At 52.9% G+C, this 16,517-nt stretch overlaps 7 protein-coding genes across 7 annotated transcripts; 3 read left to right on the plus strand and 4 right to left on the minus strand.

The window, feature by feature from the left end:
• Positions 1-106: 106 nt before the first annotated feature.
• AYO21_01794 (hypothetical protein) lies at positions 107-1,203 on the minus strand (the record flags this gene model as incomplete). Its single annotated transcript, XM_022651776.1, has 3 exons — positions 107-932; positions 988-1,074; positions 1,127-1,203. 3 exons carry the CDS (start codon positions 1,201-1,203, stop codon positions 107-109), a joined length of 990 nt encoding a protein of 329 aa, XP_022515894.1.
• Positions 1,204-3,318: 2,115 nt separating this feature from the next.
• AYO21_01795 (hypothetical protein) lies at positions 3,319-4,509 on the minus strand (the record flags this gene model as incomplete). The annotated part of the gene is made up of 2 exons (XM_022651777.1): positions 3,319-4,070; positions 4,131-4,509. The coding sequence occupies 2 exons, from the start codon at positions 4,507-4,509 to the stop codon at positions 3,319-3,321; spliced, it is 1,131 nt and encodes a 376-aa protein (XP_022515895.1).
• Positions 4,510-6,039: 1,530 nt separating this feature from the next.
• On the plus strand, positions 6,040-7,611 carry AYO21_01796 (hypothetical protein; the record flags this gene model as incomplete). The annotated part of the gene is made up of 2 exons (XM_022651778.1): positions 6,040-6,391; positions 6,443-7,611. The coding sequence occupies 2 exons, from the start codon at positions 6,040-6,042 to the stop codon at positions 7,609-7,611; spliced, it is 1,521 nt and encodes a 506-aa protein (XP_022515896.1).
• A 1,719-nt stretch (positions 7,612-9,330) lies between these two features.
• AYO21_01797 (hypothetical protein) lies at positions 9,331-11,285 on the plus strand (the record flags this gene model as incomplete). The annotated part of the gene is made up of 2 exons (XM_022651779.1): positions 9,331-10,243; positions 10,441-11,285. The coding sequence occupies 2 exons, from the start codon at positions 9,331-9,333 to the stop codon at positions 11,283-11,285; spliced, it is 1,758 nt and encodes a 585-aa protein (XP_022515897.1).
• Positions 11,286-12,075: 790 nt separating this feature from the next.
• On the minus strand, positions 12,076-13,772 carry AYO21_01798 (hypothetical protein; the record flags this gene model as incomplete). The annotated part of the gene is made up of 2 exons (XM_022651780.1): positions 12,076-12,989; positions 13,079-13,772. 2 exons carry the CDS (start codon positions 13,770-13,772, stop codon positions 12,076-12,078), a joined length of 1,608 nt encoding a protein of 535 aa, XP_022515898.1.
• Positions 13,773-14,599: 827 nt separating this feature from the next.
• Positions 14,600-15,475, plus strand: AYO21_01799 (hypothetical protein; the record flags this gene model as incomplete). The annotated part of the gene is made up of 2 exons (XM_022651781.1): positions 14,600-14,716; positions 14,843-15,475. The coding sequence occupies 2 exons, from the start codon at positions 14,600-14,602 to the stop codon at positions 15,473-15,475; spliced, it is 750 nt and encodes a 249-aa protein (XP_022515899.1).
• A 137-nt stretch (positions 15,476-15,612) lies between these two features.
• On the minus strand, positions 15,613-16,304 carry AYO21_01800 (hypothetical protein; the record flags this gene model as incomplete). The annotated part of the gene is made up of 2 exons (XM_022651782.1): positions 15,613-15,912; positions 15,993-16,304. The coding sequence occupies 2 exons, from the start codon at positions 16,302-16,304 to the stop codon at positions 15,613-15,615; spliced, it is 612 nt and encodes a 203-aa protein (XP_022515900.1).
• Between the last annotated feature and the right edge of the window lie 213 nt (positions 16,305-16,517).

Below are 16,517 nucleotides of genomic sequence, written 5' to 3' on the forward strand. Positions count from 1 at the left end.
ACTATTTCAAGGACACTACAGGCCTCCATCAAATGCAACGTTCACACCACTGAGACTCCACCGTCAAAGAATAAAGCATTTGGTGATAAAGCCATGTCTCCCTCCCTTAGACAGCACCGGTTGGCAACTGTTGCCCGCTGGCTTGAGCAGCCTCCTTTGCTTCAGTGGTTGCTTCTGAGCTGCCCTTTGCACAGTTTGCACAGGCACAATGGCCAGGAGGACAGGGACATTTGCCCTCGGTACCTCCACAAGTGCACACTGTCTTGTCTGTGCCTTTGACGGGCTCTGGCTGAATGGCTCCGACATCGCTCTTTGCGCACCTAGCACAGTTGCAATGACCTGGGTCGCATCCACATATTCCCTCTTCGCCACCACATTTGCAAACTGTCTTGTCCGTTCCTGGGACAGGCTCTGGCTCATAATGCTTGCCTGCCTTCAGGTCTGCCAATCTGCGGGCTTCGGTGTGCACATCTCTGACTTGCTTGTCCCCTTGTATATAGAACTGTCTGATCTTTTGCCCAGTGGGAGTCCCCAGTGCCTTTTCGAAATACGTGTGGACTCCACCCCAGGCACTCATCGCCTTGTCACTCACTCCATACTTAGTATCCACAGACTTGGCTGTGTCGGTAGCCTTGTACTTCTGGTCGAAGTTGGTCAGGGCACTGGTGAAACGATTGCTGAAACCATGCTTTTGATCCAGAGCAATGGCTCTTGAGATGACTTGGTCTGAGAGAGAGTAGCCATGAGCAAGGTATTCGGCCACAATCCTTGAACGTGGTTTATCTTCTTGCTCAATGTGGTCGTCACCGGGGGCGGACGAAACCGCGGCACCAGCCTTGGAAGCAACGTCATCGATGGTACTGGCCGCAGTTACGTGGACCTGAGATTTGCCCAGCTGGGTGCTGTCGAGGAGGAGGGCTGTCTTTGCGGCACTATGATAACAGTGTTAACATCATAGTTGAAGTGTCTTGAGGCTCCTAGACTTACGTTTCCTTCTCAAAGGTCACGGTGGCAGATTTTGCGGCGTCTGGAGCACCGGACTCGGGTGTGACAGAGATTGAGGTTATCTTGCCACTATATCAGAGGTTAATGTCGTACAACGTTCTCTGGAAAACCTGAAACTTACCAGAAGCTGAAGAAGTCCTTGACCTCCTTCTCGCTGGTATCATGAGAGATACCCTTGACATGGACGGTGGTCGACATGGCGGGGATGAATTGGTGGTGCGAAGATAGCACGTTGTTCTGGATAAGGTGTATGTTTTTTGGAATGAAGTGGGTTTTGGGAGGTAAGAAATATGTTTTCTTTGTCGAAGAAACCAGAAGGCTTTACAATGTTTGTTTTATGGCGTAGAGGAGATCAAATTGCAGGATGCACATGATGATCCCAGCAACAGTCGAAAAAGGTCAACATACGTCACTTCCGTCTCAACGCCCCCTCCTGCCACTCACCTACCTGCGCCACATCGAACCACATCAGCCACACCGCCACTCTCCAGCCTCGGCATGTGTCAAGATGGGCGAATCTACTGCGAGTTACTCGGTACACAATCAGGCAACCATAAAACCGAAAAGGCCGCCAAGGATTTTGTATCGCTCTACCTCGTACGTATGGCAGACCTCGATTGAACATCATTTCTGTAATCTGGCTTCATGCTCCTCTATGGAATCCCAGCCAATGTCAAGCAATCTTACATGCCCGTCAATGACCTGTCATTGACCACTATCAACTCTCAAATTATGCGGGTGTCGACACCCAACTCCAGATGGTTCATCACATGTTGAGGATCGATATAGGATCAAACTACTTGGTCGCCTTTGTTGATTTGGACTTCGACGAAGTCTTTGTTTGTTTCTTGGTGGTGGTTTTTGTTGACTTTGTGTTCCTGGTCGTCGTCTCGGCAGGGACAGTGCTCGCTTTGCCAATAACAGCAATTTGGGCACACTGCTGCATTGTTATTCCCTGGTCATTTCGTCAGGTCTTATTTCTTAGTATAGGGGAGATGTGCTAGGGTGCAAAACACATGCACGGGTACTCACAGATGGACAGCAGCGATTGGCAGCGACTCCTGTACCGCAATTATAACCGCCTGGACAAATCCCTGTATAGTCACTCGATCAGTCCTAGTCTCCTCGGACATATGGTGGAAGCATGAGCCCTACCACTTCCATCTGGGCAGCACGTGTCCTTTTTGGCATAGCAAAACGCCCCAAAAAATGCGTCGCACAGGTTGGAATTGTCTGGGCAAATTGACCAATTTTGGACGTCCCCGGCAGAAACGGCGACGGACAGGCACAGGGCGCTGAGGGGTAAGGTGAACTTCATGTTTGGCGAAGTGCTATTCGAATCTGTCTTCTCAAACAAGGGCTCAGCGAAGTATTTCGTCCAATACTGCCCTCATGGGGCAAGAGGCGCATATTAGTACCCATCACGGGTGGCAGACCAGGACAATGAATTCACCCCGAAGAAAGACAGAGAGAAGCGTGAAGCGGAATGGTTGCAGGCTTTCGATAACTCGGTAAGTGGGAGAGTTCCCCGGATTAGAGGCTGAATAGCCATGTAGACAAAGGAACCCTGGCTCTGTTGCAGCACGAGAACAGCTCCATCGTTGTCAGGCCAATCTATGCCATGGAGAACAAAGAGAATTGGTCGTCTCGAAGTTTAGGATAAGCGCCATTGTTCAAATACTTGACTCGGCGGTCCGTTAAAGACGGACTACAAGAAAGTGTCCATGAAGCTTGACTGTACACACCTGCTCCATGATGGTCAAGAGAAATGTCTCGGTGTGGCTGGAAAGATGGTCTGTGCTCAGAACAAGGCTACACTCCATGGAATGGCGAGTTATTCGTGGAAACAACTCATGGAGGTGGTGTAAGAAATGCCAATCCTAGCAGGTAAATAAATAGGACGAGCGAGTAGACGGTGGGTACAGAGTACAGTGCGTTGACTCAGCCAGATGAAGACGGAGTATTGTGAGTGGCCAAGTCAATATCATCCAGAAAAGGGCATCAGTTTACCTAATTAGGAAACCACCATACGGCACCAGACAGTGTCCACCCCCCCACAACTGCCAGCTCTATCTAGACCTCACCGAGTACTCAACTTCCTCTCTTTGTGCCAGGAATGTGACCTGAACCGCTCTCTCAGCCGTGGCTCACTCGCTCGTCAAGATCGAGATGCGAAAATCCTTCGGCTTCAATGCGAATTGTGCTTCGCGAGGAATTGCCGTTTGATTCTATATTTGCATGTTGAGGAACTCTTGTCACATTAGCTCTCGCGATTGCATCCGGCTTCTACGCCTCCAATAGGGCTTTGGTAGCTTAACAACCCCCAGAATGCCCATGATTGCCATCATTATCATCATGTGTTTGGCCGCCGTGGTGCTGACTGTTGTCGCCATCACCTCTATGCTGCCAGCCTCCATCGTGGTCGTGGCTATTGTCACCATGGCTTCCTTCTTGCCATCCTCCACCGTGATCGTGGCCGTCTTGCCATTCGCCCTCGTGCTGATCTCCATTCCAACCTTCACCTCCACCTTCACCCTGCCAGCCGTAGTCATCCTGTTCATCACCACCGAGGCCGTTACCATCATGCCAGTGCCCAGCGTGGTTCTCATCATTGCCATGTTGCCACGACTGATGCGGGTCGTTATGGTGATCATAGTGCTCGTCGTTGCCATCTTGTTCGTGGTACGGCTGATACTCCTCATCTTCCCTGGTTGGGTAATAGTCGCCTTCTTGGTGACCTTCTTCCTCACCGTAATATTCAGGGTCGTCCTCATTCTCGAAGGCGTCTTCGTCATAGTCCTCATCAGGGTCGTTCTCCTCGTCCGAGTCGCTGTCCGAGTCTTGAGGACGCGGGACTCCCAAGATGTGCTGGTGCATTCGAGGTTTGAGCTCGCTAGGATCAACATCTTCGTGGCCGTAAAACTGGCCGAAGATAGAGGCGGAGTGGTCACCGTGAAGGGCGGCTGCGCGTTCATTTTGGGGGTCAATCCTTAGGATTTGAAAACAAATATTGGTCATGTTCAACGAATGGTGGTGAAGTCTCGGTTGTAGCGTTTCATCCGGCTCTAGAGGACGTATGAGTGAGTGACGGGAGAGCTGGCGCTCGCTGGATTCAACAGACTTACCTTCAGACCAGTACGATTTCTCGTATTTGCGCTCGAGCCTGTCCAGCTGGGCCTCGAGCTCCTGCAGTTTCGCCCAGGTGTCTTCCCCTGCATCATCACCCTCCTGTTCCATCTCCCTTTCCTCAAGATGACCGGTCTGTCCTATCTCTCCCTCTCCAAGATCGTCATCTTGTATTATCTCGCCCGCATCAAGGGAAAATTGCCCCAGGTGGCCATTAGGGTCGAATCCCTGTCCCCCCTCGTCATATCCATGTTCCCCTTGGACGAGACCATCTTGCGCCGGGTCAAAATGGCCTTGCGCGTGATCTTCAGGATAATAAAAGTCACCGTGCCCTTGGTCTTCTCCAAAGTGCTGTGCTTGGTGATGGTTCTCCTCCATTTTTCCAAAAAGTCGCAGAGTAGGAAGTTGATGGGCGTGAGTATCCAACACCGGGCGCGAGAGATGCTTTGGGGAAGAGTATGATGGACCAAGACTCTAGGCAAGGAACGGTTTGTACATGAGCGACGAAGAAATACCCGTATGAAGACTGCGCTATAAGCCATGCTTACCCCCTCCCCCCGTAGAGCAGTGCCACAAGGATTTACTAGAGAATTGAAGCTAGACCAGAATGGCGCGTCCTGCCCCCTTAACACGTCTGTACTGGGGCCGGCCCCATTCGCAACTGTAGTGATGCTTCAGGTACCTGATTTGAAAAACATGTCAGCATCGGTTGGGTCCAGCGTCTTGGCCTGGACGGCTTAGTTCTACTTCAGCTATAATACCCACATTCAGCTAAAGATGTTCCCAAGGCTGTGTGATATGTTTATACATGTCTTTCTAGGACCTTGGGGAAATGATTCCATTTGCCCCCTTCGTTCCATGTGGAATCCTTCAGGAGAACAGATCCGGAAAGAAACTACGTACAATGTAACGTCGTTTCGGTCGTCTTAGTATTCGGCAACGTCTCTGTTCCAAAAATGAATAAAGACATCTTCCCTGCTCGTGGGGCGGAGGTGGACTGCCATTCCAAATATCATTAGAGTCAGACCACCTCCACTACAAGCAGTTGCATAGCGAAGATAGCAAAGGAACTCCTCCACTGTGATCAGGGATGGGTACATCTTGGCAATCCTCTGCCGTGGCCGGCATAACAAAATGTCGGGAGACAGGCCTCGAACTATACCTAACTAGCAGTGTTCGTCACTCGCCAGTACCAACTCTTTTATATGGAGGCCCACAAGCACTCCGAACCGATCATCCGGTCAGACGGATAACCATTCATACCAGATTAGGATGTATTCTAGCCACTCAAGAACTCTTATCCAGCCAATCAAAATACCAGAGATTCAAGGATTCAGCCGCCCCCCCCTTCCCCCCCCCCCCCTCAATCGAACATGGCCTCCACATTCTTTATACTGGGACAAGACTACCTTCTTTTTTTCCGGCCCGCGGCGCTTCAGGCATATATGAGCCAGGCTACCATCAGACATGGGTCGGGGCTGCCGTAAGCATCCTACCCCGTTCCGTTGCCTACAGGATTTGCACGTGGCGCTCTGCTGTGCCTTTTGCTCTAATATTGCATCAGAAGCAAAGGGCAATGACCAAAGACCATCCCTGGGAAAACCAGGCCTCCCTTCTCTCCCTCTCTCTCTCTCCTCCCCCGCCCCCGCCGGGAGAACTGCGCATCTGTGCCTAACGAGTGGTGGCTGACAATGTTACCATGATACCTTTCCAATAATGACTAGCAGGGAGGCTTGCCCCCACGACTCTTTTAATAACCTGACCGGGGAGGAAGCTATCTCGAAGCATAGCTGTCTTTGGTAGATAATATGTGCTGCAGGTCATGACCATAAGTTGACAAATGCAACTGTGCGACCTGACAGCAGAGTCGAAAGCTCAATATTTCGCAATCCCAAAGCAAACACCACCATGTCTACATCTACCGGAGCTCCGCGTAGAGGAGCCGCGCCGACTGGGAGAGGCGGATTTCCCGCTGGCAGAGGGAGAGGCGGTGCTCCCCCTGGAGGTGCTTCGTCTACCAAGGGAAAAGAGCGAGCACCCGCGCCGACAGGTCGAAGATTTCTCATCTTCTGCGACGGAACCGGCGAAGTTGCACCAGAGAAGTCCTCGGGCAGCGAAAGTAACCTGGCGAAACTCGCCCTCTCCATGGCAGAGCGCGGCTCCGAGGGCCAAGAGCAAATTTGTTTCTACCAGCAAGGAGTAGGCACCGTTCCGTTTACCCATCCTATACAGAAAATCAATGAAATGACCATGGGCCAAGGTGAGTCCTCGAGCCCACTGAGACGGCTACAGGCAGGTTGATACATCATAGGCCTCGAGGACCACATCAAGATCATATACAACTACATTGCTCCTGTCCCAAGCCAAGCAGAGCCCTCGTCCCCACCTGATGATCATCCGAGGATTCGACAAGGAGACACTTTGTGTTTCTTTGGCTTCTCCAGAGGAGCAGCAACAGCACGCTTTGCGGCCGATTTCATTGCAACTGCCGGTTTCCCAGCTGAAGCTCCGTCTAGGATGGCGAATTTCGACGTCTTCTTCCAAGCCTGGAAGAATGCATCAGATAATAGCCGATACCGAGTTCCACAGTCCGTGAGGCTCATCATGCCCAAAGTCGAATGTGTTGGAGTTTTTGACACAGTCGAAGCCCTTGGACTGCCGAGATCCACACAGCAGAGGGTGCGCAGCGGAGTGCCCCCTACAATCCCAGACTTGTCGACAAAGGCAAAGCTCCTCCATGGAAGTATCCCGTACGGATTTCAAGCCCTTGCTTTGCATGAAATGCGCCAGGCGTTTTTACCCGAGGTTTGGGGCCCACCGCGGGCACTGGGACAAGTCATCAAACAGACCTGGTTTCTTGGGAAACATTCAGATGTCGGCGGTGGCCCTTCCTCAGACAGGCCAGACTCCGGTCTAGCAAGCACGGCGTTCCGATGGATGATAGCGCAGCTCAACAGCATTGGCATCACAATCGCTGCGACTGGGGGCCTTGCTGAAAACCTAGCAATTCCAGAATCAGAAGCCGGACAGGGCCAAGTTCGAACCCAAGGCACATTCAGTGGCGGCATTCAGGGAGGCCAGGCACCGAGAACACCGGGACGATACTCAGTTAGAATGGAGAAGGTCCACGAATCTGTCCGATTACAAGGGCTGACGAACGTCAGTCAGCTACCCGAGACGCCTTCCCTTGCCGAGCTCATAGGGGAGCTACGACATGAAGGAGAGAAGTTTATCTGGGTGAACGGAAACATCAGGATGGAAGAAGACACAGATATTGCGCCTCCAGAAGGGAGCACGACAGCTCAGGCCACAAACGCACCGCTACATCCGCTGCCTAGCACCGCGAGACCTGGTGGCGGTGTGGTCCCTCAACGGCCTCAAGGGAGAGGAGGTGGAGTAAGAGGAGTGAGAGGAGGCGCAAGAGGAGGTGCAAGAGGAGGTGCAAGAGGAGCAGGACCATCTGGGCAAACTGGTACTTGATATAGACTGATTGATTATGCCCAGTTCCTATGAGTATCTTGATTGGCTTTCAGGTTACTTCGCGAAGGCAATTGGCTAGTCGCATTGCTGAGATGGTGATCTGCTGGGCTTGGACAAGCTGATCGAGGAGTTCATAGCGTAGCCACAAGGTACGAAGAGGGGGCATTCGGTGGCCGCAGGAGGAGAGGAGGTTCAACGACAGGAAAGGAAGGGTTGGCAGACGGCAGAGGGGCGAGTAGCAAGCATTTGAGCCTATTATTTAGTAGAACTTGAAATCGGAAGTAAACATGAAACACAGTTACAGATGGGGGGTGGGACGAACCAGGCTATTCCATCCATGGAGCGAACCAAAGTATGAGTGCCTGCCCACCCAGCTGCCTATGGGTGGCCTAGTTAATGCCGAATATTTGGTAATACAGTATAAAAGGCACGTCAAAGAAAGGGCTAATTTCAGGGGCTGGTGGGCTTCATCTTTAACTGGAATTTTTTAATCAAGCTTTGGTTAAAAACCAGGCACGACAGGTAAGCCGAAGACCTGCCAAGACCTGCCAGCCTGCGCACCAAGGCCAAAGCATGTGTCTCTCCAGACTCCCTCGTACCGCCTCGCCGCATACCTCAATTCCAACGCTGACCTCCCCGTGCCACCGACGTAACAGTGAATGATTCTCGGGGTCCGTATCTCGCAACGTGATTTCGTTCTAGTGTATCGAGTGTATCCTCTGGCTCACGAGGGAAGGCGACACCATTTGACCTGGGCAGACTCTGAATCTTCACCCATAGGCGAGGCTCACCATGCCAGACACCACGGATGCAAGCCCGTCTCTCCTCTCCAGCCTATTGTCCTTACCTCCCCAGCTTACTCTCACGGCTTATCAATATTCCAACACCCTCCCACACTCATTTCCTTCATGTCGCAGTACGAAGCATGTCGTGTAGAAAAAGTCAAGGGAAAACGCACCCTGTTTGGGATAAGCTCCAGGCAAGCTTTGGAGAGGCTGGTGTGGCGGCGCCTCCCACCGTATCTGCCCGGAAACAAGAGAAAGAAGCGTCACCGGCCGCCGCCTCGGCAAAAGCTTTTTCTGGGGCAACCTCGACTTGGTAGATGGGGGCCACAGGTGGGCGGATAGAGAGGCTATAAGCGCAAAAGATCTGCTGGATCCCCTTTGGCCCGTCCTTCACCCGCTGCCCCCATTTCAAACGACCACACTGAACACCTCGGGCTTGGGAGGAGTGGGTTTTCATGGCAACATAACCCCCTCTTCTGACTGGCCTCTTGGGGCCTCCAGCGTTTTGCTAGACCTTCATGGCCAAGGCTAAACATGCCTGTTGCAGGAAACATGCAGTAAAAAGCCGCCGATTGTCCTTAGGTTCCCGACCCCGTTGTGGGATTTTGGGCCTTCTCCAACTACTCGCCTCGGTCGCCTCTCATCTTTCCTATCTATCCTAGCTGTCAGCTTTTGATATGCCTCGTACCTGAACCCTGCCCTTCAGACAGGAAATTGTTTCTGCTTCGGACAAGCGCAGGTCTAGGAGATCAGTAAGCGTTTTGAGGTCTAGTCTGGACGATCCCGTGTCCAGCTATAACCGGGACCACGAGCCAACTAATTACGCAGCCCAAGCTTTCCTTCCAGCTTCGAGAAAGTTTTGGTGTCCGTTGCGCTTTGCTCGTGCCCTGTCCTCGACGCCTGCTTCCCCTTGTATGAAACTTGATCAGAAACCATGGCGCGCACCAAGGAAGACATCGCCGACACCACCACCCTCGCGCTCTTGGGAAAGAAACAAGTCCTCAAACGGCGGTTCGGCTTCTGGTCACTATTTGGCTTCGCCGTGTGCGAGCTGATCACCTGGGAAACTGTCCTCGCGCTCTTCAGCCAGGGTTTTGACAATGGCGGCCCCGCGGGATTGGTCTACGGCTTCATCATTGCGTGGTCCAGCACGCTGTCCATCTACACCGTCATCTCCGAGCTCGCATCAATGGCCCCGATCGCCGGAGGTCAATACTACTGGGTCTACATGCTCGCGCCGCCGCGATGGAAGGTGTTCAGCAGCTACATCATTGGGTGGCTAACCTCGCTGGCGTGGATCGCCACCGTGGCGACCGAGACAATCTTCGCGGGGACTATAATCCAGGGCCTGATCATACTCGACTACAAGGACTACGACGCTAAACGGTGGCATGGTACGTTGCTGGCCTGGCTGGTCATGGCCGTCGCCGTCTTCATCAACGTGGTGATTCCCGGGGCGCTGCCCAAGTTCGAGATCTTCATCATCGTGTTCCACATCGCGGGCTTCATCACCATCCTCGGCGTACTCTGGGCCTACGCTCCACACAACTCGGCCCATTTCGTCTTCGCGACGTCGCTCAACGAGGGTGGCTGGCCCACCCAGGGTTTGTCGTATTGCGTCGGCTTTTTGGGTAATGTTGCGACCTTTGTTGGTGCCGACGCGTCCGTCCACATGGCCGAGGAAGTAGAGCACGCGGGACGGAACATCCCCCGAGCAATCATTGCAAGCATGTGCATCAATGGGCTTGTCGGCTTCGTCATGATGCTGACAGTGCTTTTCTGTCTGGGTGATGTGGATTCCGTCTTGGAGACGGCGACAGGTTATCCATTTATCCAGATCTTTTACAGTAAGTCCCACAAATCAAAGCCACCCAACAGCAGGAAGAAACCCCAGAATACATCAATCACTTTCTTCCACGTGTCCCCCCTCTCCTCTCTATCCATTTCCGAAAGGATAAAAGAATTGAAAAATCTCATATTGACCCGATCTTTTGGTGTTTCCGCTTCAAAATAGACAGCGTGAACTCGATATCCGGAGCAACAGTCATGGGTGCCATCGTGCTGGCTCTGACGTGGGCATGCGCGACGGGCATCACCACCACGGCGTCACGAATGACCTGGTCGTTTGCGCGTGACCGAGGCACCCCGTTCAGCAAGCCGCTGAGTTACGTGTCGCGGGTCCGCAGGATCCCTGTTGTGGGCGTCCTTGTCGTGGTCGGGCTTGCAGCCCTGCTGACGCTGATCAACATTGGGTCGTACACGGCGTTCAACGATGTTATTTCCCTCACCATCACGGGCTTTTACTGCTCGTACCTCCTGCCAGCAGCATTCCTGCTGTGGCACCGCTTCAAAGGCCATATCGCCCCGCACAAACAGGATACTCCGGGCCTGGCAATTGGTGAGGACGGGGCCGTGATCGAAGAAGACGGTGTGGCAGCCACCACTTCGAAGCAGCATGAGGGAGGGAAGACCGTCACACCGCCTGAGGTGATCGGAGAGGATTCTAAGGTGCTCGAGTCCAACAATGGCGTTGGCCCCATCTACGCGGCGCCGAGCGCAGATCACACGCACGACGGTCCGCCACGACGGCCCTCGCTGGTCGCGCTGCCGCAGCTGCAATGGGGGCCCTTCCACCTGCCAGAGCCGCTGGGCACCATCAACAACCTATACGCATGCGTATACATGATCTTTGTCATCTTCTGGAGCGTGTGGCCGCCCGTGACCCCTGTGGACGCTTCGACCATGAACTACAGCGTGGTCGTGACGAGCGGCGTTGTCATCTTCAGCATCGTCTGGTACTGGCTCCGAGGCCGCAACGAGTACCACGGCCCGACCATCGACGATGAGGTCGCGAGCGTCATGAGGCTGGGAAGCTTCGTCGCCGTTTGATTTCCACCACCCCTCTCAAACCAAATCCCTGGAATTTCTTTGGTACCAATTCTCTCTCGTCCACGATTGACAATTCAACCCTGTGCCGCGGGACGGTGTTGTGCTATTTTCCAAATCAATCGTGGGAAATGAGGAAAATGGTGATATTGGCATGCTACATCATCGTGTTTGGGCATTCACAAGAGCGACTTGGTCCGGAGTGGGGAGAGTGGATGGAATCTGTCAAAATGGGAAGCGAGCGAGCGAGCGAGCGCGCGCGCGCGAGAGAAGAGGCATGTAGAAGAGGAAAACAAAAACAAAATACCATGTATCCACCAAAAAAAAAACCCAACTATGGAACTGGATGACTTGGGCATCACATGTACCGTAGCACTCTAGCCAGAAGGAAAAAAAACTTCACGTAGGTAGGTCATGGTTATGGTCATGGTCATGGAAAAAGCTGAGGAAACCAAAACTGTTCCCCCTTCGTTTAGTCGTCAGATAAAAATGAACGAGCATAACATGACATTTGAAAAGGATTCGTCAGTAGAAGGAGAAGAAGAATGAGAAGAAGTAAAAGACACTGGGATGAAGAAAGAGATCCTGCGGAATCTCTATTTATTTTTACCTCTCAGCATAGTTTTGTTTTCTTTTTTTTTTTTCTTCCAAGCGCCATGCGTGTTCCGATATGGGATAAAATGTCCGTGTCCGTGTCCGTGTCCGTGTCCGTGTCCGTTTCCATGTCCATCTCTTCTTCCCGTAGGATTTGGTGGCTCTGGTTTGTTCCCCTTGGTAGAGGTTGCCACTACCACTACCACATGAACCTCTGGACGTTGCCCGGCTCCTGGGACCATTCGAACCCTCTGTACAGGAACATGTAGCACGTGACGGCGTTGACGGCGAGATACCACGCCAGTTCCAGCCAGGCCGACTGCGCGGCCGCCGTCCTCAGCAGCGCCTGCAGTGCCGACACTGGGAGGCGCGCCTTGTCCTTCGGGGTAGAAACCTGTGTCTCCAGCTCCGATCTCGTGCGCTTATCGGCCGACGGCGCAATGTATTCTGGCACGGCCAGGCGCCACGTCAACCACGGAACCAGAAAGTATCGAGGTTCGACGAGCGGGGCGGCGATGAGCGACAAGGACGTCGCGACGAGCCAGACGAGGATGAAGCTGACGCGCACGGCGTCGTCGCCGTACAGGATCCGCGAGGGCTTTGTAGACGACGACGACGACATTACCGCGTCCGTCGCACCGCCGAGCCTCCCCAGAACCATGCACGCGCAGAGATAGTAGACCGGGACGGCCGCGTATCTGACGAGCCAGTGTTTCCTGAGGATGGCGAAGACGTAGAATGTATAGTGTCGGTTGTCGGCGAGGGTGAAGGGGTGTATGACGGTGTTGAACTTGACGACGGCGAGCATGAGAGCGAGGAAGCTCACTGTCGTGGTTACTCTAGGGAGTCGTTGACGGAGACCGCGGAGGTCGGAGAAAAGCGGGAGCAGGACGGGCCACGAGAAGAAGACGATGGCCGGCCAAATATAGAGCATCTGGGCTAGGTGGATGGTTGCGATGTGGTTGTCTCGGTCTCCGAGGACTACACCACCGTTCCAGACGACGAATGCGGCGAACGCGCCGAGGAGCGACAACTGTGGCCACAAGTCGACAAGAAGCTGGGGTATCATGGGAACGGCAGATTGGGCGAGAGAAATGCTTGTGATGGGAAAATCTAGAAACAAAAATTGGCCCGTCAGAGACTGATCATGGGGAAAAGCTTCAATCCGCAAGGACTTTTGAGAACAAACTGGCCAGTCGAACCTTCAAAGTATGATTCAGACACGGGAGGATCATGGACCTCACGCGCGCCCACTCTCTGTTTAACGCTTTCGATGGCCTGAAGCCCACCCAGATACACCGCGACCCAAAAGATGTTCGTCTGCCGGGCGGCCAAGGACATCAACCCAGCCAGGAGATGCAACGTCTGGTAGAGGACCTTGAGAGACCCCTGCGCGTTGGACCCTGCAGCCCAGAATACCTCAGAGAGGACCACGGTGAACACGCTGAACAGATCGGTGTAATATATGCCCGAGAAGAAGAAAATCAATGGGAAGCAGATGATGCTGAACTCCCGCTGAAGAACGCTTTCATGATGCACGGCCCTCCTCCCGACGGCCGCCAGAACGTATAATGCGACAAGGAACAGATACAGTAACAGCACGTTTGTAAATCTCCACTCGTTGACCGAAGCGCTCACGCCTTTCTGGGAGAAGGCATTCCGCACGGCATTGACGGCGTAGGAAAAGACGTAGACGCCCGGCGGAGTGGTGATTTTGGGATCCCACTGTGACCACTTCCCTAGCCAGTACGCCTGAGCCTGAGGAATATGGAAGTATTCGTCGAGGTAGGGTTCCGGGACGATCTGATTGATCAGCCTTCGCCATGTCATGTGCGCCGAGGTGATGAGGCCGAGGAGTAGGACTCGCAGGAACTCCGGGCTCACAAAGTATGACATGGCGAGGTTTTAGGAGAAGAGGACGCAGGGGAGCTTCAGCAGTAATGGGAGGAGATGAGGGATGAAGTCCAGTGCTGAGGTTGAAGCTCGCCAGAGTCAAAAGGTGATTTAACGTGAGCGCCAAGACGCGTAATGGGAGATGTTGATGGATGGTTTAGCGCTACTTTTGCCGTTCTTGGCAAGCCAAGACAAAGCTAGTGGCATTAATGTATTCTAACTTGACTCGTTCTGGCATATGTTCGACCTACTCTATTGACAAGTCTATAAGACTAATAGCAGCAGCATCTACTTGCAGGTGACTATTCTTGGAGCATACGTAGACAGCTTGACAAAATGCGCATGCGCCCCAAGGTACCCGATACTTGTGGCCTACAGCATGCTAGAAGAGAATGAGAACGAGAGTGAGGATGAAATGTCTTTAGGTTGGTCAGGTGTCTTTATTGGCGCCCAGATATCGACGAGTTGGCTACGTGCTCGGTGGGTAGCTGGTATCATATCGACCAGACTGGCAGTATCAATGCTTAGAGAATAGATGACAATGAGGTACCATTATTCTGAAGCGTTTCCGATATCACTGGTATTAACAAACGGCAATCTTACAAGCGAATGACTTTGGGTTTTATTGGGCGGGTGCCGCTTAAGTGTAGGTAAAGTATTTCTCGCGGGTAGGGTTTGTTCTGCGGGCCAATTCGGCGCGTACCGCGACGAGACTGTGTCCAACTACATACTACAACCCCTCCACCTCGACCTTTTCCAACAGCACAACTGAATGTGCAAGATACATGTCACTGATACCACCTCCTCGCCTTCTCCCTACCACGTCCTGAATGTCTGCCTTCCCTCACCCGCCCGGCCTGCTCCCCGCCGAGGTCGCATTCCTCTGCGAAATGGAGCAGGTGACGATATTACCGCGACAGCGCCTCGAACGTCTCGACTTACTGGGCGTAAGTCCCTCCCACAGCCTCTTTATTACATGAGGTGCGAAGCATGATTTCTCGTTTCTCGTCCTCATACCTTCTCGTCCACCGACGACGATATTGACACCTTTATTTACTCCGCCGCGTCTCTAGGGTCCAACCAGAGCGCTCATCCCCCCGCAGCGCACGACCCTCCCCATCTGGCTCGCAGTTCTGTTAAAGCGCCAAAGACGCGCCAACATCATGCCTCCGCCCTGGATCCTCGCAGAGAATCTGCAAGATATCCTCGACACCGAGACACACAAAGACTTTCAAGAGACCTTCTCTCCCCCACCCTCGATCCCATCTTTGCGCCAGACAGACTACAACGGAAAGGCGTTTTATGCGTCTACACCTTTTGTGGAGGCGTGTACTGTGAATTCAAATCCCACAACGCTCCCGTATCATTGGTTCGAACTCTCAGAGATACTACTGGAGGCGGCGAGCGATGATATCCCTGAACCTGACAAAGTGAGGCAATTGCTGAGAGACATACGAGAAGTGCGGCTAGCCAAGATGCGGAAACGTGTAAAGCAATTGTCCGGTGACGGCGAAGGCACACGGCTCGACGGCATAGGCGCTATGGAGCTTTCTGAATCCAGAGGATTCATCACAGGTGTGGTCGACGGCCTGAGGAAGATTGATGCGAGTAGGGAGCAGGAGAGGAGAGAAAGAGAGGAAGAAGAGAGGGAGGATAGGAGATATAATGATGATGGTGACGACGACGAAGACGACGAAATGACATGAAGTGTTTTTTCCAATAAGCCCGAGGAATCATGACTGTTGATCTTGGTATAAAACATCGGGAACATTCATTCGAGCTCGTAGACCAAAGTGCATTAGTCGTCAATCCTGGAGCGCCTGCACGAGATTTGGAGTCGCAGCTAAGAAGGACTTGGGCCTTCTGCATCTTTCTCTTGCATCTTCCTTCGAGCGGCGAGAATCATTTCTTCTCTCCGTCTCTGAAGCATCTTCTGCCGTTCCTCTTTATTGCTGGTCCATCCTGGTGGCGGTGACTCTTCCTCTCTCTCCTTCCCCTTTGAGTTTACTTTGGCCTGTAAATTATACCGCGTGATCAAATCTGGTGGTGGAGGTTTCTTGAACGGCGTTAATACTGTAGGCGTGGTAGTCGATTCAGCGGTAGTAGCCATAAACGAGGGGGGTGGTTGGAATGAAGGCGGAGCCTGAGAGATGAACCCGAGTCAGTCACTATATCCTGTTGCCGCGAATTTTGGCTCCAGCAGTCCCCGGAGTCGTGCCTTACCGGATCTAAACCTCTCCCAGACAACACCCTCTCCATTGTAGCCTCTACACTGCCTCTGTTACGATGTAAATCCCACATTATATCTCTGCGGTTTAGTTGTGGGAACACCTGGGCTATCTGATCGACCTGTGCAGGCGTAAAACGGATCCCAGGAGTGGCGCCTCTGGAGGCAGTGGAGGATGTCTGAGAGCCGCCCTCCGTGGCGCCTGGACGGGATGAGAAGAAGTATCGATAGATGAAATATCCGAGCACAGCGACAAAGGCAAGACTCGGGATTGAGATGGTCGCTTCCTCGTCGACGGCCGATGACATTTTTTGTAACGCGCGGTTGCGACACAGGGCGCTTGCTGTCGGAGAGGAAATATTATGTCCGGCGTCTACGGCGAGACAGTAGGGATACCTGGGAATCAGGGAATTTCAAGGTGGTTAAGACGGTAATGGCAAATATTAGGAGAATGCGGCGAGGTTGTGCTCAACAGGTCACCCCATGTGAGAGTCCGTTACAGTGACAAGTCGGAGGCAATG

The sequence above is a fragment of the Fonsecaea monophora genome, assembly GCF_001642475.1.
Source record: "Fonsecaea monophora strain CBS 269.37 chromosome Unknown Scaff7, whole genome shotgun sequence".
NCBI classification, from domain to species: Eukaryota; Fungi; Ascomycota; class Eurotiomycetes; order Chaetothyriales; family Herpotrichiellaceae; genus Fonsecaea; species Fonsecaea monophora.